The sequence below is a fragment of the Antedon mediterranea genome, chromosome 8 (assembly GCF_964355755.1).
Source record: "Antedon mediterranea chromosome 8, ecAntMedi1.1, whole genome shotgun sequence".
Lineage (NCBI taxonomy): Eukaryota > Metazoa > Echinodermata > Crinoidea > Comatulida > Antedonidae > Antedon > Antedon mediterranea.
In genome coordinates, this window is record NC_092677.1 from 17,433,856 (window position 1) to 17,455,089 (window position 21,234).

The 21,234-nt window shown below is 34.6% G+C and overlaps 3 protein-coding genes across 5 annotated transcripts; 1 reads left to right on the forward strand and 2 right to left on the reverse strand.

The window, feature by feature from the left end:
• Positions 1-5: 5 nt before the first annotated feature.
• On the reverse strand, positions 6-8,269 carry LOC140056069 (dehydrogenase/reductase SDR family member 4-like). 2 transcript variants are annotated; one of them, XM_072101304.1, is made up of 10 exons: positions 8,101-8,269; positions 7,462-7,639; positions 7,006-7,083; positions 6,655-6,678; positions 6,287-6,357; positions 6,061-6,109; positions 5,640-5,712; positions 1,029-1,090; positions 602-657; positions 6-305 (listed from the first exon to the last, which is right to left on the reverse strand). In XM_072101304.1, the coding sequence occupies exons 1-10, from the start codon at positions 8,166-8,168 to the stop codon at positions 191-193; spliced, it is 774 nt and encodes a 257-aa protein (XP_071957405.1). In that variant the 5' UTR covers positions 8,169-8,269; the 3' UTR covers positions 6-190. The 2 variants fall into 2 exon arrangements, with proteins under 2 accessions (XP_071957405.1, XP_071957404.1); XM_072101303.1 differs by having other exon boundaries at positions 6,061-6,112.
• A 291-nt stretch (positions 8,270-8,560) lies between these two features.
• On the reverse strand, positions 8,561-13,437 carry LOC140056068 (dehydrogenase/reductase SDR family member 4-like). Its single transcript, XM_072101302.1, has 9 exons — positions 13,181-13,437; positions 12,093-12,270; positions 11,641-11,718; positions 11,490-11,513; positions 11,039-11,109; positions 10,832-10,883; positions 10,308-10,442; positions 9,797-9,852; positions 8,561-9,480 (listed from the first exon to the last, which is right to left on the reverse strand). Exons 1-9 carry the CDS (start codon positions 13,336-13,338, stop codon positions 9,366-9,368), a joined length of 867 nt encoding a protein of 288 aa, XP_071957403.1. The 5' UTR covers positions 13,339-13,437; the 3' UTR covers positions 8,561-9,365.
• An 826-nt stretch (positions 13,438-14,263) lies between these two features.
• On the forward strand, positions 14,264-21,142 carry LOC140056424 (thymidine kinase 2, mitochondrial-like). Of its 2 annotated transcripts, none has more exons than XM_072101792.1 (6): positions 14,264-14,593; positions 16,085-16,216; positions 16,611-16,774; positions 17,001-17,089; positions 17,328-17,488; positions 18,407-21,142. In XM_072101792.1, the coding sequence occupies exons 1-6, from the start codon at positions 14,282-14,284 to the stop codon at positions 18,485-18,487; spliced, it is 939 nt and encodes a 312-aa protein (XP_071957893.1). In that variant the 5' UTR covers positions 14,264-14,281; the 3' UTR covers positions 18,488-21,142. The 2 variants fall into 2 exon arrangements, with proteins under 2 accessions (XP_071957893.1, XP_071957892.1); XM_072101791.1 differs by having other exon boundaries at positions 20,098-21,142.
• Positions 21,143-21,234: the final 92 nt, after the last annotated feature.

Below are 21,234 nucleotides of genomic sequence, written 5' to 3' on the forward strand. Positions count from 1 at the left end.
CTAAAATTAAATTGTAGATATTGCAGATTCAGCTATTTCAGAACCTAAATCAAGTACTGTATTTTTTGTTGTATCCGGTGATACTACTGGTTGTTCCTCCAGATAGGACCATTAATTGTCCTGTTATTACATAACTATTATTAGCCTAGCTGTTATTCTGCCGGATAGGACCATGTAATGTATTGTAACATTATAGCCTAGCTGTCATTCCTCCAGCTACGATCATTGTTTCTCCCGTAATGTATGTACTATCATCAGAACAAAGAAATGCTACAGCTCCAGCACATTCATCAGGCAAACCAATTCTAATAAAAAAGAACAATTTTGATAATTATCAGTTGTTTAGATGGTAAAAACAGTAGCTCCTGTTAAAGCTCTATTGTAAAGTGTCTGCTCCCAGTGCCGCAGCCATGAGAAATAAAGTGGTGTGGTGGTCGTAAGAAAAGGGAACAATTGCTGTGTGGGTCGCAGGGTTGTCAAGTGCCTTGAAACCTTGCCAACTGAACTTTAGACAATCAACATGAAACATACAGTAAAAATGAAGTACTGTCAATATTCATCAAACTCGGGCAGCTAATTTTAGTATTAATGTACAACTTGCCTTGCTATCGGTAACATCTTGGTAGACTGTTTTAAAGCTTTCTCATTACTCCATAGCTACAAAATATTTAGTTTACAAAGAAGAAATATCAACACTACTCATACATTTCAAACTTCCGTCCTCAACCCCCAAAATTTGCCAGAAATTTCCCAACCAACAGGTCGAATTGTCTTCTCGGAGTGATTCATTATACTGTACTTCATAACATATTATTAATCAGTATGCAAAGTTTGAACAAGACAGTAACCTAGAGCATGTGAACTGTGATGTGACCTTTAAGGTGTGCAGAACACTGCTTGCTGCCGTGGGTTCGTAGAGTGCATATTAAATCTCAATTTCCTTAGTTTCCAGTTAAGCTTAAGAGGACCAGTATAGCTAGCTAGGGCTCCTTCTAAATTTTCTATAATGGATTTTTAAAATAGCTTACTGCTTCGCTAAACTTGGTTTTGATAAGTCCAGGTGCAAGACCGTTGACTCGTATTCCAAGACGAGCATGTAATGATAGCATATAGTTAAGGCTATGGTATTGTAAGTATAGAGTGAGCCCTCTATAGTTAGTGTACAGTTGAGTGAGCAATGCCTCATGGCATCACTTGATGTAGGAGAACCAAGATGGTTGAGATGTAATAAATGAAACACTAATCAAGTCACGACTACTACCTATCTTTATTAAATAAACAAGTAACATTACATGGTGTCAGAAGTGGGATTAAAACCTCCAGAATCTTTGAAAGTAAGTGTCAGTAATAATATGGCAGAAGAATGGAGAAAATGGAGTCAACGTTTTGGGTTGTACATTACAGCTAGTGGCCTAGATAGAAAGCCAGCAAAGGTAAAGTGTAGTACACTATTGCATGTAATAGGCGAGGAGGCACTAGACATATTCAACACATTTGTATTTACAGCTGACGAAGATGCTGAAGATGTAGAGGTAATTCTTCAGAAATTTAAAGCACATTTTGAGCCCCAAAGGAACATAACGTATGAAAGGCATAAGTTTAATACAAGAATACAAAAGGAAGGTGAAGGGTTTGATCAATTCATAACTGATTTAAGAAGTAAAGCAAGAACGTGTGAATTTGATAATTTACATGATAGCTTAATAAAGGACAGAATAGTAGTAGGAATTCGAAGTGATACTGTAAGAGAGAGGTTACTTCGTGAAAATGATTTAACGCTACAGAAAGCAGTAGAAATATGCCAAGCTGCAGAGATTAGCCGCAAACAAAGATGTGTAATGAAAGATGCATCAAAAACGGGCAACAGTGAAGTGATAGAAGAGAGTGAAATAAATAAGCTTAAAACAGAATATAAGTACAAAAAAGCTAGTAGTAGTGCTGCTAGTAGTTCATACAATAAAACTGGTGTTATAAGGGATTGTAGGCAATGTGGTAAAACTCATGAGTATAAGAATTGTCCAGCATATGGCAAACAATGTAAAGCATGTGGAAGAAATAATCATTTTGCTATAAAATGTAGGAGTAAAGATAAAAGAAAGCCATATAGGCCTAAGAAAAAAAAAATAGAAGTACTAGAAGAAATAGATAGTGATAGTACAAATAGTGATGAAGAGTTCCTAATGGATACATTAGAGAATAAAGATAACACCAAAGAATGGTCTGTAAATTTAAAGATCTATAACCGTGATAGCAAACATAAGGTAGTAAAGTTGAAAATTGATACTGGAGCTCAGTGTAATGTGATAACAGAAAGTATAGTACAAGAATTAAAGATTCCAGTAAATAAAACAAATGCAAGGCTTATAACATATTCTGGTGAAAAGATAAGACCAGTTGGTAAAGTAACACTACTCTGTGAAAACAAACATAAATACTATGAATTAGAGTTCCAAGTCATGAATAAAGCAGTTCATCCTGTATTGGGACTGCAGGCTTGTGAAAGACTAAACTTGGTGAAGAGAGTAGAAAGAATAGAAACTAATAGTGACTACAATGATTTGAAATCTAAATACGATGTATTTAAAGGTTTAGGTTGTATTGGGGGTGTACAAAAGTTGCATGTAAAAGAAGATGCAAAACCGGTAATTCATCCGCCAAGATCAGTACCTATTCCAATAAGAAAGAAAGTATTAAAGGAGTTGAATAATATGGAAAGTAAAGGGGTAATAGTGAAACAAAATGACCCTACCCAATGGGTGAGCAGTATGGTAGTAGTTAAAAAAAAAAATAAAGATAGTGTACGTATATGTATAGATCCAAAAAATTTGAACGACGCTCTTGAAAGACAGCATTACCCAATGAAAACGATAGAAGAAGTAATAACTAAGCTACCTAATGCAAAAGTGTTCAGCACTTTAGATGCCAGTAGTGGGTATTGGCAAATACAGTTAGATGAGGATAGTTCAAGGTTGTGTACGTTTAATAGTCCTAATGGAAGGTATAGATACACTAGATTACCTTTTGGTATTAAGTCAGCCCCTGAGATTTTTCAAAGAGTAATGACCCAAATGTTTGAAGATTTGGAAGGTACAGAAGTCATAATGGATGATATTTTAGTATGGGGTATAGATAAGAAACAACATGACGAACGACTTGAGAAAGTTCTCAATCGAGCAAAAGAAAGAAATTTAAAATTAAACCCAGAAAAATGTAAATTTGGATTAGATGAAGTAAAATACATTGGTCACACATTAACATCTGAAGGTTTAAAAACAGATGAGAGAAAAGTTAAAGCAGTACAAGAAATGCACAAACCTAATAATAAGAAAGAGTTACAACAGTTTCTTGGAATGATAAATTATCTTGGTAAATTTATACCAAATTTAAGTAATGTAACCAAACCATTAAGACAACTGTTAGAGAAAAATACTATGTGGCAATGGCAAGCAGAACATGATATTAGTTTTGGACAGTTGCAGCGCTTAGTAACAGAGGCGCCAGTTTTACAATATTATGATGTAGAGAAACCGGTGACAGTAAGTGTTGACGCATCAAGCACAGGTATAGGCGCAGTATTATTGCAAGATGGACATCCGATAGCGTTTGCATCAAAAGCGTTTACAGAGCCTCAAACAAGATATGCACAGATAGAGAAAGAATTAGCAGCTGTAGTTTTTGGATGTGAGCGTTTCCATCAATATTTGTATGGCAAAGAATTTATCGTAGAAAGCGACCATAAACCCTTAGAATCGATAATGAAAAAAGCACTAGCACTAACACCACCAAGACTACAGAAAATGTTATTAAAGCTACAGAAATACAAGCTGGAACTAGTTTATAAGAGAGGCAAAGAGTTGTATATAGCAGATGCATTGAGTAGAAATCATCTACCAGATATAGAAACAGAACAGTTTAGCATTCCGCTTTACATGATTAACAACCTACAAATGACAAAAGAAAGACTAGTAGAAATAAAGAATGAAACAGTAAAGGATACAGCTTTAAGTAAATTAAAGGACGTAGTAATAAATGGATGGCCAGAGAACAAAGCTATCCTAGAACCAGATGTTAAACCATATTGGGATTATAGAGATGAAATCTTAGTAGAAGGAGATATGCTATTCAAAAATAACAGATTAATCATACCAGCGACACAACGTAAACTGATGTTGAGTAAATTGCATGCTAGTCACCAAGGTATTGAAAAAACAAAGAAACTTGCACGAGATTTAATCTTCTGGCCAGGAATAAATGCCCAAGTGACAGACACAGTAGGAAAATGTGAAATATGCCTAAAACACCGAATGAAAAACCAAAAAGAACCAATGGTAGCCCATCAAATACCATCAAGACCATGGCAGAAAGTGGGCATGGACCTATTCACACTAGAAGCTGAGGAATACCTAATAATCGTAGACTATTATTCAGGATATTTCGAAATAAACATGTTAAAAAGCACGAAATCTAGCTCAGTTATAAAATTTTGCAAGCAACAATTTGCTAGACATGGGATACCAGAAGAAGTAATTTCTGATAATGGACCACAATTTGCGTCAATGGAATTTCAAAATTTTGGCAAAGTGTATGATTTTAAACATACAACAGCATCCCCATTTTATCCGCAAGCAAATGGAAGAGCCGAAAAAGCAGTTCAAACCGCGAAAATGATACTCAAAAAAGCGAGAGAAGATAAACAAGATCCATATTTAGCGCTATTAAGTTACCGCAATACACCTAGAGATGGATTACCATCACCAGTACAAATGCTAATGGGCCGTAGAACAAAAACACATTTACCAACGTCTACGAAACTGCTGAAACCAAAAGTAACAAACAACATGAGACAATTAAAACAAAACAAAGCAAAACAAAAGAACTATTACGACAAAGGAACAAAACCGCTAAAGACACTTAAAGTTGGAGATAGAATTTATGTGCGAAAAGATTGTCAGTGGAAACCAGCAACAATCGTTGAGAGACAAGAAAGTCCACGATCATACACAGTTGAAAGCGATGGAAAATATTATAGACGCAATCGCAGAGATATCATTAAAGTAACAAGTTCGCAGGATTCACAGACATCACATATAATAGAACCAAACACCACACAAGAAACACGTCGCTACCCTAAACGCAACAGAAAACAATTGATAAAACTAGATTTGTGAACTAAGGGCAGAATAACCCCTAAATTGTGTGCCAGAATAGTCTACCTCTGAGCACAACATAAACAGCATTATATGTAATGTACTGTATGTATGTTAGGAAAGAGCTTTTGCCTGTTGAGGTTTTGTAAATAAAGATTGTTAGGATATATGTAAGAGAAGAAAGATGTAATAGTTTTTGTTTTGTGAACAAAGGAAAAGATATTGTTAGAGTGTTGTTAGTTAGTAGATTTAGATGAACAGTAATTAACTTTATAATTTAAAAAAAAAGGGAGATGTAATGATAGCATATAGTTAAGGCTATGGTATTGTAAGTATAGAGTGAGCCCTCTATAGTTAGTGTACAGTTGAGTGAGCAATGCCTCATGGCATCACTTGATGTAGGAGAACCAAGATGGTTGAGATGTAATAAATGAAACACTAATCAAGTCACGACTACTACCTATCTTTATTAAATAAACAAGTAACATTACAGAGCACACTGCGGGGCTAAAGCTTTGGTTAAACCAAAGAGAGCGGTCTTGCTCACTGAATAAGCACCTATTAACTGATGAAAATAAAAGATAAGAATTCTTAACCAAACTGTATTCAAAGTTTGCAAATGAGTAAGGCTTTAGTTGAGCCACAAACAAATTTAAATGAAGAAATCTGGATAGCACTATGGTAATAGTTAGCTGTCGGTTTTCCATTAAGTGAATTTATTCACAAGAATCATCAGTGTTGATTAATGCATTACGTATTCATATTTCCATCTAATTGTTGTAAACTGGTGTTAGATGCCTGTGTGTAAATATAGCCTCAGTGGAATTATATTGATCATAAAGAATGAAATGGTAATATTATATTAAAGAAAGGTATAGTATATCAATGACACTACAGTGTTTACTGTATATACCTCCGAAGGAACATATCCACCAACAGATGAAACTATCACTATAGAACCACTACTATGAACAAATATAAAAATATGTATTTAGAAACAATTACGTTTTATGACACATACTAATTTATTACCTGGCCGCTTAAAAAAGGAAATTGTTTGGAGTGGATTTGTATAGTAGTAAATTGCCTCTATCTACTGTTTTTGATTTTCCCATACCAGGCATGTTTTTTGTTCTTACCCTCTCTTCTTCATGTGAGTTACAGCATCCTTAATCAAAAGAAATGTTGCTTTTACATTCACATCAAATATCTAAAAAATAATGATAAAATAATCATACATATAATCAAATTTGTGTGATCTGAATGAACTTCTATAGTTTTTTTTTTAAAAACTGTCTGCCCTAAGCGAGGTATTTCTCTTGCTAATTATTTCACTTAAGTCAATATAGATTTAAGGATTAATATAGGAGAATTGCTAAAGTATTTCCTTAGAAGGGTGAATATGACCACTGGAGTTTCTAAGATTTTGTAATAATCTGTCAGCCAGGGCATTCTCCTAGGCTTCATTTCATGACTTTCTAATGTGTGAATCATTTAAAAAGCCTACCTTATCCCACGCTTCCTCAGGAGTCTGTAAAAAAAAAAGAATTTAAATCATGAATTTAATTATTATAATGTATATCATACAAGGCTGCAGCGAGAGGTTAAAAACAGAGCAGGCAAAGATGCTATAAATATATTAATGACGATCTGTGCTGGAGAATTTCAGACGTGGCAAGTGTCTCGTCTGCCTCATGCTGGCTACGGCCCTTTTATATTTAAGAAAGACTAATTCAGAATGTTATTATTCAAAGCTATCCCAAAAACCAGATTTGCTTTTGGTTCAAATAGTCCTAATAGTCCTAGATTGATTACAACTTGACTTGACCAGAGTGTTTCATTTACAATTGAAACTTACATCAAGTATTGGACCATACACAGGATTAACAGCAGCATTAGATACAAATATATCAATTCCACCTTGTTGTTCTACTGTCTGCAAAAGAAAACAACTTGTCACTGAATTACTTAAAGGAAAAAAATAGTGCAAATACTGAAATGGTATTAAATTATAGGGGCAGACATTGTTTAGTCTTAGTCTAGCCTGAATTAGTAAGATTGTTGTTTTCACTTAGTTTAGTAGATAGAATCTAGTCCGACTCTTTGAAACTCAGAGGCTGTCCATCTGAGGATCACATGACTAGTAACTGTAGAAGGCTGTCCATTAGGAGCGCATAACTACTGCAGCCTGGCTGTCCACCTTAAGATCACATAGCTAGTGTAGACTAGTCTTCAGAGTCAAGTCCTCCTGATCTAACTCTCTTTTGACAATGACAATATGAGATAATGTAGATAATTAATATTCTAAGCATACTGAATTTATAAGGCGTTTTCGATGCTCTTCTTTTGCAACATGGCACACCATTCCAGAAACTTTAATGCCCTCTGATTTCAATTGATTTACTGCTTTGTTTACATTGTTTTCTTTCCTACTGCTCACAACAACATGTGCTCCTTCTTGACCAAGGCGTCTTGCTATTGAAAACCCAATTCTTTTTTTCATTTTGAAAGAAAATGAGGATTTATATTATAATTATTATATTATACTAAAATGCATTGCTGGAGTTCTGATATGGGTTGTGTTTGCCAAAATCAATGATTGCCTTTTTCTTGTGTAGTTTTTTTTTTGCATTTGTGTTGTGATAATATTTGATTTGATTGTGAAGTAGTTGAGAGTATTGCAAACAGTTTAGATACAACAGGCTAATATAAATAGTAAAAAATATCCTGAAACTTAACAATTCGATGTGACCACTGGGAAGCGAAGTGCTTTTTAAAACCTTATGATAATTAACTGCTTGTAAATAGCCTGACTGAAAAACAGCCAACTCATGTTTCCAATTTGCATGATGTCATCACATGGGGTGTAGGAGAGGTAGCACAAACTTCTTGCTGGAAAAGCCTAGTAATAATATCTACTGTATTATTAATATTAACAACATTATAAGCATACCCATCTGTTGAAGCCGTTACAATGGCCACTTTCCCTTCTAGTCTTCTAGCCTTTGGAGCTGCAGCCATGCTTGATGCAAAATTATACCAGCACTTTTAGGCGTTACTGCAGTCAGTGCAAAGATAAGGCATATTGTAAACAGCAAATATAAACAGTGTATAGACAGTAAACTATGTTAGCCATTATATAGGTTGATTGATAAGGCATAGAGATGATTGAGGGCACTGTTTGGTTTAAAATTTAGGGGCCTGCATAATCTATACTTAGGCCTACAGAATATTGATATAATTTGCATACTGTAACACACACATGCATATGAAATGAATTGATGCCAAGTAAGGCAGCAACAACACTTGATTTAGGTCTGTCTGACATAATATATGTCGGCCAACATATACATGGCAAATAATTTGAGCATGCTAATCAAAAGATTGAATTTTATTTAGAATATTTGTGTCAAACAAAAAAATATAAACAAAGCGGTTCATATGTTTATTTTATTTAGTATTTCTTTATAAATTATATAAACTTTTTAAAAATGAATGGTAATGAAGCACTATAAATAGCAATCAGTTATAGTTTTAAGATGGTATATGAAGAGGACGTTAATTTATGGGTATTTATTTTCATTTTCCATACAAAATCTCATATAGTAGGCGTTGTCCTCAAATATCCAAACCAATGGTCATAGTTATTACTCTTGAGCACTGTATACTGTAAAATAACCTTAAATTAGTTTAACAATTTCACATTTAGGTTTCTCTATATTTCCCTGAGATTTATGCCAGTAATGAAAATCTCTTTAGTATTAATCTCACATATTCAGTGAATGTATTTCTTGCATTTTAAAAATCTAATTGTCATTCTTTCAGCTTGGACCACTGATGGTCCTATATTATATACATTACTACAACTATGCCATTCTGCCAGCTAGGACCATATTGTAACATTATAGCCTATCTGTCACTCTGCCAGCTAGGACTGCCTGGCTGTCATTCTGCCAGCTAGGACTGCCTAGCTGTCATTCTGCCAGCTAGGACCATATTGTAACATTATAGCCTATCTGTCATTCCTCCAGCTAGGACTGCCTGGCTGTCATTCTGCCAGCTAGGACCATATTGTAACATTATAGCCTAGCTGTAATTCTGCCAGCTAGGACTGCCTAGCTGGCATTCTGCCAGCTAGGACTGCCTCGCTATCATTCTGCCAGCTAGGACTGCCTCGCTGTCATTCTGCCAGCTAGGACCATGTAATATATTGTAACATTATAGCCTAGCTGTCATTCCTCCAGCTACGATCATTGTTTCTCCCGTAATGTATGAACTATCATCAGAACAAAGAAATGCTACAGTTCCGGAACATTCATCAGGCAAACCAATCCTAAAACAAAAAACCAGAAAATGTAACTTTTTAGATGTTTGCTGAAGAGGTCTCTGTCTTACCATGTGCTAGTTCCTACAGTAATTAATACACCTATGTTGGTTCTAATACTACTAGGCTCTTATTTGTTGCGTGGCATTTTCTGCCTTTAACACATTTACATCTGGTATGCATTGTTTATAAATATCAAAACATTTTTAAATAGCATCTTTTATTGTTTGATGTATATCTATAAATCTTCATAAAGTTCCCCAATATTTAATTTCTTGTTGCTGTTTTTTATTGAATGGTAATTAATGAATAAATATGACCTTACCTTCCAATTGGAATCATTTTGTTGGTCTCTTCTAAAGCTTCTTTATTATTCCATAGCTGCAAAATTCAAGAGACATTTTTAATTCACAGTATGAATATATTAACTTAAGTTGGTGTAACCTAATGACTTGCTGTTCCTCCTGGCCTAGCTTAAACATCAATCAAGCACTATTAAGTGGTTGATAATTTAAGGTGGCGGCGCTGCAAGCCATAAAATGGAATACTGTTCAAGAATCTCCTTGATCAAGTCTTCTTGGATAAGGACTTATCCAGTGACACGCACCTGGCTTGTGTACTGTACATTTTATAGAACCCAGTGCATCTTTCGATTTATTGCTGTGGACAGAAGAAGTGTCGCTTGGTGCCAGCTCAAAACACAAGGGACTGTTATTTAGGGAAGTTAAAAGTTATTGTATGAACATCTAGTTCATTGATCTTTGAGACGGGTTCATATAATAAAGCGCAATATAATATAAACATCCAATCCATATCTTGATTCATACAGTACTTACTGCTTCGCTGAATTTTGTTTTGATGATGCCAGGTGCAAGAGCATTGACTCGTATTCCAAGACGAGCACACTGTGGAGCCAAAGCTTTGGTTAAACCAAAGAGGGCAGTCTTGCTTACTGAATAAGGTCCTAGTAGCTATAGAAATAAAAATAAATTCAACATTTATTTGGTCACTCACATAAAAAATTAAAAAGATATATTGTTCCCCTGAAAAATATTTTTTTTAAATGTTTTTGCTGAATATGCCATTTTAATTTAATATATTTTATTACTTTGATCAAAATTGGATCAGCAAAACAAATATTTACATGAAAAAACTAATTTAGAGCAATAACAAGTTTAATTGTCTGCTAGACAATGACTTTTTGGGCTAAATTTTACTGTTTATTTTGTCTTTTTATAAGTGAAAACTTTAATGGCCTATTCAAGTCGTTTTTGTAATTAATCATCATTTTTCATGTTTTTGGGGATAATAAATCTTTAATATTTTTGTAGGAAAACAAAATTATGTAAAATTCACATACCTCAAAAGGAACATATCCACCAATAGATGACACTATAACTATAGAACCACCACTATGAATAAATAAAATACAATAACAATAATAAATAAATAACAATATTTATCACATTCAAGCTGGGGCCCACTGTGAAAGGTCATGCCAAATTCAATGAACCCTAACAAAGGAACTGAATGTGGGTGGAGTTATGAGTTCTTCAAGTTTTCTTACCCTCTCTTCTCCATCTGAGTTACAGCATCCTTGATCAAAAGAAATGTGGCCTTTACATTCACATCAAAAATCTATAAAAAAAAACATTTTTTAAATAAATATGGATGGGAGGTCAGTCCGGACAAATTACACCAGGTTGCAAGTTGATCAAATGCCACGTTAGGAACTACTGTAGTAGGCTTTTTCCCAATTGAAACAGAAAGTTGTTCGGAAAACAGAACCTGACTAGGTAATGCACGTTGATAGTCTCCAGGATCTTGATACATCTTCTGAGCCCCATTCTGCCTAAGAATTCTTTTGACAGGCCCTGGATTCCAACACTCAGTATTTTCTTAAGGATTTCTTGATACAAAATAGGCTTGGCTCAACAGCTACTTAGATTCAATTATATTTTGAACTGTTTTGCACCATTTGATAAAATATTTTTGGCTCAATTAATTGAAACACTTACCTTATCCCATGCTTCCTCGGTGGTCTGCAAAATAATTATAATATTTTAAGATAAATGAAAATAGCTTATAATCTAAATCAAGCTACAGTCACAACATCAGTTGCTTTTTAATGAAAATTCAGATCTATGGTATTTTTAATATATTACTTACATCAAGTATTGGTCCAAAAACAGGATTAACAGCAGCATTAGATACAAATATGTCAATTCCACCTTGTTGTTCTACTGTCTGCAAGGGAACAAATTTAAGGACAGTAACAATTTAATATATTGCATAGCATATTTGCTATATTTTTAATGACCATAGATATATATCGATCAGGATTTTAAATGATTACAGAACATTCTAGGCCACTTTTAAAATTTAAAAGCCTAGTTAAAAAATGTGTATTATGTAGGAAAGGAGTACCCATGTTCATGAGAGCATAATTAAATACACTTGTTAAGTGATAATAGAACCCACGATCTCCAGATCACTAGTCTGGCGTTCGTACCTCTAAACCACCAAGCTTGCACTGATGGCTAGGGTTGGGATTCAAGCCCAATATAAGAGAGAAGATTTCTGGATGGTGCAGGTTTAAATTTTTTTATTTCAATGCATACTGAATTTATAAGGCGTTTTCGATGCTCTTCTTTTGCAACATGGCACACCATTCCAGAAACTTTAATGTTTTCCGATTTCAGTTGATTTACTGCTTTGTCTACATTGTTTTCTTTCCTACTGCTCACAACAACATGTGCTCCTTCTTGACCAAGGCGTCTTGCTATTGAAAACCCAATTCTTTTAAAGAAAAAACATAGTTTATAAATTTGTATATGATTATAATGTATGACTGTGACACCTAGGCTATGATGTCAGTAGACTTGTCACCCGCCGGAACCTATAGAGGAAGAGACCACCACTTTTTAAAAAACAAATTGGGATTGATCTTTGAACTAGTGACATATGGGACACATCTTGCAATTCAATTCAATTTAATTCAATTCAACTTTATTTCAGACAAACTGTCCATATGAAATATATAAATACAATAAAAAATAATACAAAGCATTATGTGACAACCGTCATGGAGAGAGGACTAATAATTATTTGTTGACATTATAGTGCCTCTTATTCTTAAAATGTGGATTATGTTTTGGCAATGATTGGCATTACTACATTTTTGCACCTACCGAGATTATCTTTAAGTTAAGCCAATTTTCCAATTACTGTGTCAGTAATTATTTGTAAATGACGCACCCATGATGCAACTCTCCCGGAGGGTCGTATAGTGGGTCATACAATTGAGTACATTAATATGCATGCGCACAGAGGGATTTAAAAGATCAAAACATGAATGGATGCATATATAAGCTGATGCTTGCGATTCGCGCAAACATATTCCCCAGATTCGGCTTTAGGTTCAGGTCTCAACAAACACTGTACTAATTTATTTAGAGTTGCCGTTACCTGTACTTCTAAAGCTAAACCCTAAAATAAAAAGCGATAATTAATAAAAAGTGAATTGCCATGGCAATAGCACCAACATATCAAGCAGTATCAGACACTAACAAAGTTTTTGCTGAAAGGCTTGGTATAAATTGTTTAGGATTTTAGATAGTTTCATACAAATAAAAGCCATACATGGCCTAGGCCCTAGGCCTAGCTCATAATATAGGAGGCCTATCTATGGAGTTTGATGCACACCCACCCATCTGTTGAAGCCGTGACAATAGCTACTTTTCCTTCTAGCCTCCTCGCCTTTGGAACTGCGGTCATATTTGATGTGTACCGTGTACAGATAATACCAGCGCTTTTGGGTAGATTTGCTGCAGTTCGTGAAAACATAAGGGCAGCTTGTCTCATCATGTTTATAAATTGTTCAGCAGTTTTTGTTTTAAAATATTGTTAATGATTACGATTAATCACGTTTCGAAGATGTCCAAAAATAAATAAATCCAGGCACCCGATATTAGGATTGAGGGCGCTGCTCTATGTTTTTATTTTTAGATCGTGTTTTTTTGTTCGCCGTGGTTAGGATTCCGGCACCGGAACTCAACTTCCCAGCGTTAGGGATTCCGACACGCTATTGCGCATGCCCAGAGCGAGGTAATCGGCAGCGATGGATTATTTCATAGCTGCGCCACACGGCGAACTAGCCTAGATGCCTTCTAATATGGGATCCACTAATCTAGGCTAGGGCTACCAGTTAGACTACGTGACCAGTGGGCCTATAGTATTTATTTTGTAATTAAAAAGTGGTTGCTTCATTCATATATAAAATTCATATCATTATGAATTATATAAATACATGACTAGTTTTATGATTTTTCATAACGCATTATACTGTACATATACAACATGCAATCACAAGTTGATTTGTTGACGGCAGCCACCGCGTGGATGTGAAAAAACTGTTCGGGAAGTCAGGGTCGCAACGCTAAAAACAGCATTACGATTCTTAGATAGATACTGATACTTATTAATATCATAATTATTTTAACGCGTGGCGTAGTCATATTTTAATTATTAATTCATGTATGGCATAGGCCAAGTTTCATCCATCGCTCTCTCGCTCGCGCAACGACTATCTAGGCTACAGTAAATCCCTATAACACTCCGACTCTCCGTGGTGTGGCACTATTATTAGTGCAAGCTATAATTCACTTCCCAGAGCTCTGGGCATGCGCAATAGCGTGTCGGATTCCCTAACGCGACGGTGGGCAGTTGAGTTCCGGTGCCGGAATCCTAACCACGGCGTTTTTTGTTTACATGTTCGGACTTGCGGCGTGCGGAGATTATTATAATTGAAATGATTTTATTTTTATCTATTCCACAGTTTAGTGAGCCATTAACTCACTTACTATCTGGTCGTGTATTTACAACTTTAATAAACGGTGGTTTTTCCCAAAGAAAAAGGCTTTTATCGAATATTTCTAGTGTAGGCCCTCAATATTTGTGGAATCGTCAACAATATCATTTTTCTCCCCGACTTTATTGTCATCTTTCTGCAACATCCAGACACACAAGGCTGGGCCTATTATCAAAATATAGTAAGACGCAATTTTACTCAACTAGGCCTAGTAGTACTAAAGGAAGTAATATGTTTGAAAAACCAATTGTTGTAAGTATTATTCATTATTGACAATTGTATTATTTGAAACAAATTTAATTTTAATTATAAATTATATTATTATGTTATTATTTAGTTTATAATAAATAAGCTTCTTTTTCAGGAATCGAACAAGATGAATTTTATAATAATATTAAGGAGCTTTCGATTTGTGGAAGCAAACTAGGCCTATTATAATATTATGTCATGTTAATTTATTGTGCGCCGGGATATTAGTACCGGTATGTGATTCCTCGCTCCACGCGTCAACACATTTTTGATGGTTTCTATAGGTTCAGGTGACAATCAACGACATATCGATATCACAATAAGCTAACAGTGAACTTATGAGAAAGAAACTATACATGCGAAAGGATCATTAATTAATGTACTTTCACACACATGTAGATAGTCTTAGTAGACGAGGTAAATCGGCGCTCTGTGCATTAGCGCCAAACTGTCGCATCTGGTCCGATATTTGATGCACTGTTTTATGAAATTGAATTATCTGGTATTGTTTTCTGGTGTAACCCTTGTAACAAATCATGTTCACTACGTAGCTGTAGAGTACAAAAGTCTTTTTTTTAGCATGCGTAAACTGACTCATTACCACTTAAAAGAAATATTTATTGAGGCAGAAAATTACTACTTTGCTTAGGCCTTGGCAGAACACAAAATGTACTGAAAAAACAACAAATTTGGAAACCCAATTAAAACTGTTGGAATCAAATATAAATTTAAAAATATGTGGAAGTGTCAAATTTTATGTTTATTTGACAGCAACTTTCCTGGGAATTTCCAGTGGAAAATCCAAATATATGCTAAACTATGAAATGTACATTAGTAAACGTTATTTTCACTTTGGTTGTATATCCAACTTGGAATTTCCGGAATAACAATGCCCTTGATTTACAGAAGCTTTCCTGGGAATTTCCAGTGGAAATTCCAAATCTATGCTGAGTCAACTATGTACATTTTAATATTTGAACTTGATTTTTAACTTGAGCAAGTATCTAAATTGGAAATTACAAAGTTGGATGACTAATTAGATTATTGAACAAGATTATAAATGTCATTGATTTCCTGTGTGTTCCTAACTTGAAAATTCCAATGTGTGATGATGAACTACTTTATTTAAACAATTTAGATAAAATACTGTTTAGATAAAAACATAGTGTTGAACTTGATTTTAAGGGCTATATGAGGACAAAAAAATTCTATTGATCAGACATTCCCAATCATTTTCGATCTATAGTTTCCCCTATGTTTCATAATTTTTGGGATTTTATTTGTTTTACACGATCTTGCTGAAAACAAGCACTTTCTTATCAGTGGGGAGATAGTTCAAATTACACATTACATCCTTCACTAAATGTGTGTACATCATGTACATCTTATGGAAAATTTAATAAAAAATAAATAGTAATAGTGTTTACCCTCTAAAAGTTTTAAAAATAATAATAGTTAATAAACATAAAGATTATTACTGAAATTTCTTTCCAGGTTGCCGTTGAAGGGAACATTGGTAGCGGTAAAACTGTTATGCTGGATTTCTTTGAGAAAAATGTTCCAGAAGTTGAAATATTGATGGAACCAGTACACAAATGGCGTAACTACAATGGACACAATTTACTAGTAATAAATACTTTCCATATAATTACCACCATCACAATACACAAAACGTTTCATACATAAAATGAGATCAAAGGTAGCAACTCCTAGGCCCACTCGACCCCAGGCCTTACAAACATGTTTCTCTTTACATAAATTTGCGTAAATCTGGGAAGAGATAAAAAGTTATTTTAACATGCTCCACAAGGCAATGAATGTTCCTTCCCATTTTTTGATGTTGATAAGGGTTAAACTTTATATGCAAAATCATACTATGTTAACATTTTCTGGTGCAATATTTTGTTTGGGGATGAACCTTTCGCATAAAAAAAGCATTTATATTACTCTAGGCTGTAGGTAATAATCAGTAATACTGCACCCAAATTGTATTTAGTGTCATTTAATTTCTTTGTATCAGGGCATGATGTACAAAGACCCTGAAAGATGGAGTTTTACCTTCCAATCGTATGTTCAGTTAACAATGGCGGAAAGCCACCAGACAAAACAAACCAAACCAGTTCTGATGAGAGAACGCTCTATCTTTGGTGCCAAGTACTGCTTTGTAGAAAACTTATATGAATGGTGAGTATATACTGCCAAAGCTACACACCTAACTTCTAAAGAGTAGGTAGAGGGTTACCCGATGTACTGGTCTATCAGCTCTTAATTCATAATAGGTGTTGCACTCTGGCTGCAGTGGGTCTATAGAGGACCTAATCCAAATATGATGAAACAAAAAAAAGAAGATCCATATCAATAAATATGTTGCGTACTATAAATTGAATATAATTGATAATTTTTTTTTCAGTAAAAAGATGTCTAAAGCAGAATATGATGTGTTAACAGGCTGGTTTGATTGGATAATTGAAAATCAAAAACCAAAAATTGATAGAATAAGTATGTATTGATTTGTTCACCCTTTATAAACATGTTACATACTGCTATAACAAGTCATTTTACTGTATTTGTATGGCAATACACCGTATACCCTAATAGAACAAAACGGTAACATGTTAAACACCATGGAATATATATATATATATATACAATTCGTACTGAACTACCCGTGTGGGTATAAAATAGATGCTTTATAGTGTGTTTTTATCACTTATCATTATTTTTTTCTTTTCAAAAGTTTACTTAAGGACAACTCCAGAAAACTGTCAGCTCCGCATTAAGGAACGTTCACGTAATGAAGAAAGTAGTATTCCCATTGAGTATTTACAAGATCTTCATCAGCTACATGAGGATTGGTTGGTGAATAAAACAAGGTTTTCATTACCAGCACCAGTTACAGTAAGTTGTTATTTATTCTTTTTATAGTTATTTGCTAATATTTGTTCTTATAGAGATGTGTTGTCTCTCAAAACATGCTCTCTTATAACTTATACCAAGCGTCCGTGACGCTTAACTAATACACTGAGTGAACAAATATGTAAGAATAGACTGTATTAGAACCCTTCGTTTCATACATCGCTATTCACTCTCCTGGGTAGCATATGAGAAGTAATATACTATTACTACGGCCTAACCCTATGGACCACCCCAAGGGACAAGCCTCTTCAAGAAACACCCCTCTTCAATGGATACCCCTCTTCAAGAAACACCTCCTCAAAAAAGACCCTCTTCAATGAACACCCCTCTTCAAGAAACACCCTCCTCAAAAAAGACCCTTCTTCAATGGATACCCCTCGTCAAGAAAAACCCCTCTTCAAAAAAGACCCCTCTTCAATGGATACCCCTCTTCAAGAAACACCCCTCTTCAAGAAACACCCTCTTCAAAAAACACCCCTCTTCAATGGATACCCCTCTTCAATGGATACCCCTCTTCAAGAAACACCCCTCCTCAAAAAAGGCCCTCTTCAATGGACACCCCTCTTCAAGAAACACCCTCTTCAATGGGTACCCCTCTTCAAGAAGAACTCCTCTTCAAAAAAGACCCTCTTCAATGGACACCCCTCTTCAGAAAACACCCCTCTTCAGAAAACACCCCTCTTCAATGAATACCCCTCTTCAAGAAACACCCCTCTTCAAAAAAGACCCTTTTCAAGGGACACCCCTCTTCAAGGGACACCCCTCTTAAAAAAACGTGTCCTACCATAGGACTCTACTTATATTTCACAATATTAAATTTGACCTTTTTGACCTTTGGTTTATGACAATTGAACCAACTGTATAGTAAACACTTTACATTTGTTTATTTATTGCCGTTAGGTATTAGATGCAAATTTACCACTTGACCAGATGTTCAAATTATACACTGATGATCAAAACGAACTCCTGACAGTCAGGTGAACATACAAATATAAACCAATGAGAGCCCCAAACTGTGGATAAGAGAAGATGTCCAGCGTTGTTAAACTTGCATATCATAATCTAGGTGTATAATAATAGACTCAATATAAGAGTTTATGTAATTTCTATTTGTGTATGTTGCATGCGCCATTTATTTACAGTGTTGGCTTTAAGAGAACATTTTACACTGGCCTGATACTTCACATATAAATGCGACAAGCTTGTCTACACAAGTCCAAGAACTTAGTTTTATTTTGACAAACAGTTTGTTTTCAGTACAATTGCGAAAAAAGCAAATTATGATGAACTATTATTTTTATTTATTTTTTTTATTTATTCGACTTTTCACTAACTCAGTTAGTGAAGGATCTGGACCAACAGGTGGTAAACACCTCTAAAACGGTCCAGTCCCAATTTGCACAGTGGTTGTGTGTGACAGTGGCTGTGTTTGTGTGGACTAGTACACCGGGGTAACCCCCTACTCATCTCGAAAGATGTACTAGGTTCTTTAAAGTGCGCATGAGCTATGTGTACACTGGACCTACGGTTTATAGTCCTTATCTGAGAAGACTATTATGATGGATGGATGGATGAATTAATTAAATTAACTTTATGTTTGCTTGTTCTATAAAGCATACTATAATGTCAATAGCACATTTTGGCAATGCATAACTTCATGTGAAAAGTGGCAATACATATTAAAGACACTTAGACCTACGTTTTTTTTTTACCTAATTTAAGGTCACACACTACATTTTATGTAAAAATAAATACTATATGGGCATATTCCGATTTTTTTAAACGGTTAAAATGTTGAAAAATAAATTGATTCTAATCATTTTAGCGGCCTGCTATAAATCCCAACATGCATTGCGCGGATTGTGATGAACCTATTTCGACTGATCGCGTGAAAGGATAAATAAATAACCAAACCGTAACTTTTCAGCAAAATTACCAGGTACAATTACAATTTGTATAAACGGATTCTTCCAAAAAAGAAAGACAATTAATTTAGCAATGATACAACATTAGGCTAGGCCTAGCTAGCGTACAATATTCGTATGTTACCTCTCTTTACCAGCTAGGCCAACCAAACTAAGCCTAACTAAGCTAGGCCTAGGTCTAGAAACGTCTTTCGACACGAGCTACTTAGGTAGTGCATTGTTATTCTCTTTTTATCATAATTAACCTTAGAATGCACATTTAAGACAAGAATAACCTGGGTTAATGTTTTTTTAAAGTTATATTTACATGTGAAAAGTGCACTGAGGTCAAATGTACATGAGATGCAATACCTTAGTCGTACTGTAGATAGTGCCAGGTCAATAGTTCATCAGTCAAATTATTAGAGCCCCCCCGCCCCCCATTTTACATGATGCAATGACATAGGACTGTTTTGGGTCAAAAAGATTGTGCTTAGTCCTTGTGTAGGTCAACAGTATACAAATAATATTTATAAATGCAATGGTACAAATAATTTCATTCAGTGATAAATTTTGAGGCCAAGTGAAAATAGATCAGTTCATCTTTCACCGAATGAAACTATTTGTGCTATTGCATGAATATTAAACATTCATGTTTTATAACACACCTACTACTTTTAATGACAGGCTAGGCCAGAACGAAACCATTCGAGAAGGCAGCAATCCAATTTTGGATGTGGAGTAGAGCGCGAGACTATGTTGATTTTTTAACAGCCTAGCCTTGTGTCACATCTTCCTCTTGCTCACTGTGTAACAAGAATATTGCACTTTGACTTGAAGGTTCAATATAGTATTTATTGAATATCATGTGAACCACAATTGTCCAATCAAATGACCAGAATCTATTCAGCTATGTTATAATACATGATGCACTGTATGATTTACATAATTTGTTATGTATAAATAAGGTGGTCAAAGACTTATGTACATTGATGAACAATATAATTCATTTAATTCAGCAACGTGTTATAATGCACACAAAATGGTAAAAAGTAGAAGGTGCTCTTAAACACCGCCCTTAAACGTGTCTTGTGTAACATAGTCTCGGCAGGGTATGCCATGGTAGCAAAGTTACTATTTGTGTAAAAATAAAGTCATTATTATAAATAATTTATTAGTTGTTGTTTTATATTTTATTCATTGGACTTGATAATGACCCCATGATGGAGTCGAAACGTCGTTATTTTTTAAGCGTTATTTTTATATTATGTATCAATATTAGTTGTACAAATGATATTGTAAAAAGTTTACAATATACATTTTAAATGAACAGTACTTTTTTGTATACAGTATAATTATTTACTCTTGTAAATGACATCATTTATTATAATTTGTTTTCATTGGTATATTCATGTGATAATTGACATCAACAGTAATATTGTCTGTTTATAATACAGTATAGTAAGATTTTGTGCTACACCATATGTTGGGAAATAAAGTATGGTTGAGAATGTCAAAATTGCAGTTGTTACGATACAACCATCTTCTGGAGAATGTGGTATTAAAAAATACAGTTCCAATGTTGTCCCTACTACAGTACTTTAAAATGCTCCAGAATGTCTCCGTTGAAAGTAGGATATGCCTTACTGTATTTGTGGCCGAGCTATGTTTTGCTAAATGAGTTATTGCCGGTAATAAAAATATATAATGTATTTTTAAATACTGTAAAAATAAAAATAATACATCAAATAATATGTGTCGCACTTCTTTTCCTTATGATTCCCTGAACAACTATTTCTGACAAGTATCTTACGTCTAGGACAA

What these genes read in the sequence shown, in the direction of transcription:
- LOC140056069 (XM_072101303.1), bottom strand. Translation starts at nt 8,168, where the DNA reads ATGGCTGCAGCTCCAAAGGCTAGAAGACTAGAAGGGAAAGTGGCCATT. An exon ending in GTGGATATGTTCCTTCGGAG is followed by an intron (nt 5,713 to 6,060) that starts GTATATACAGTA and finishes TATTTTCATCAG; the next exon opens with TTAATAGGTGCTTATTCAGT. An exon ending in AAGATGTTACCGATAGCAAG is followed by an intron (nt 306 to 601) that starts GCAAGTTGTACA and finishes CTTTTTTATTAG; the next exon opens with AATTGGTTTGCCTGATGAAT.
- LOC140056068 (XM_072101302.1), bottom strand. Translation starts at nt 13,338, where the DNA reads ATGATGAGACAAGCTGCCCTTATGTTTTCACGAACTGCAGCAAATCTA. An exon ending in GAAAACGCCTTATAAATTCA is followed by an intron (nt 11,719 to 12,092) that starts GTATGCATTGAA and finishes GTTCCCTTGCAG; the next exon opens with ACAGTAGAACAACAAGGTGG. An exon ending in AAAATGATTCCAATTGGAAG is followed by an intron (nt 9,481 to 9,796) that starts GTAAGGTCATAT and finishes TTTTTGTTTTAG; the next exon opens with GATTGGTTTGCCTGATGAAT.
- LOC140056424 (XM_072101791.1), top strand. Translation starts at nt 14,282, where the DNA reads ATGATTTTATTTTTATCTATTCCACAGTTTAGTGAGCCATTAACTCAC. An exon ending in TGTTTGAAAAACCAATTGTT is followed by an intron (nt 14,594 to 16,084) that starts GTAAGTATTATT and finishes ATTTCTTTCCAG; the next exon opens with GTTGCCGTTGAAGGGAACAT. An exon ending in ACAATGGACACAATTTACTA is followed by an intron (nt 16,217 to 16,610) that starts GTAATAAATACT and finishes TCTTTGTATCAG; the next exon opens with GGCATGATGTACAAAGACCC.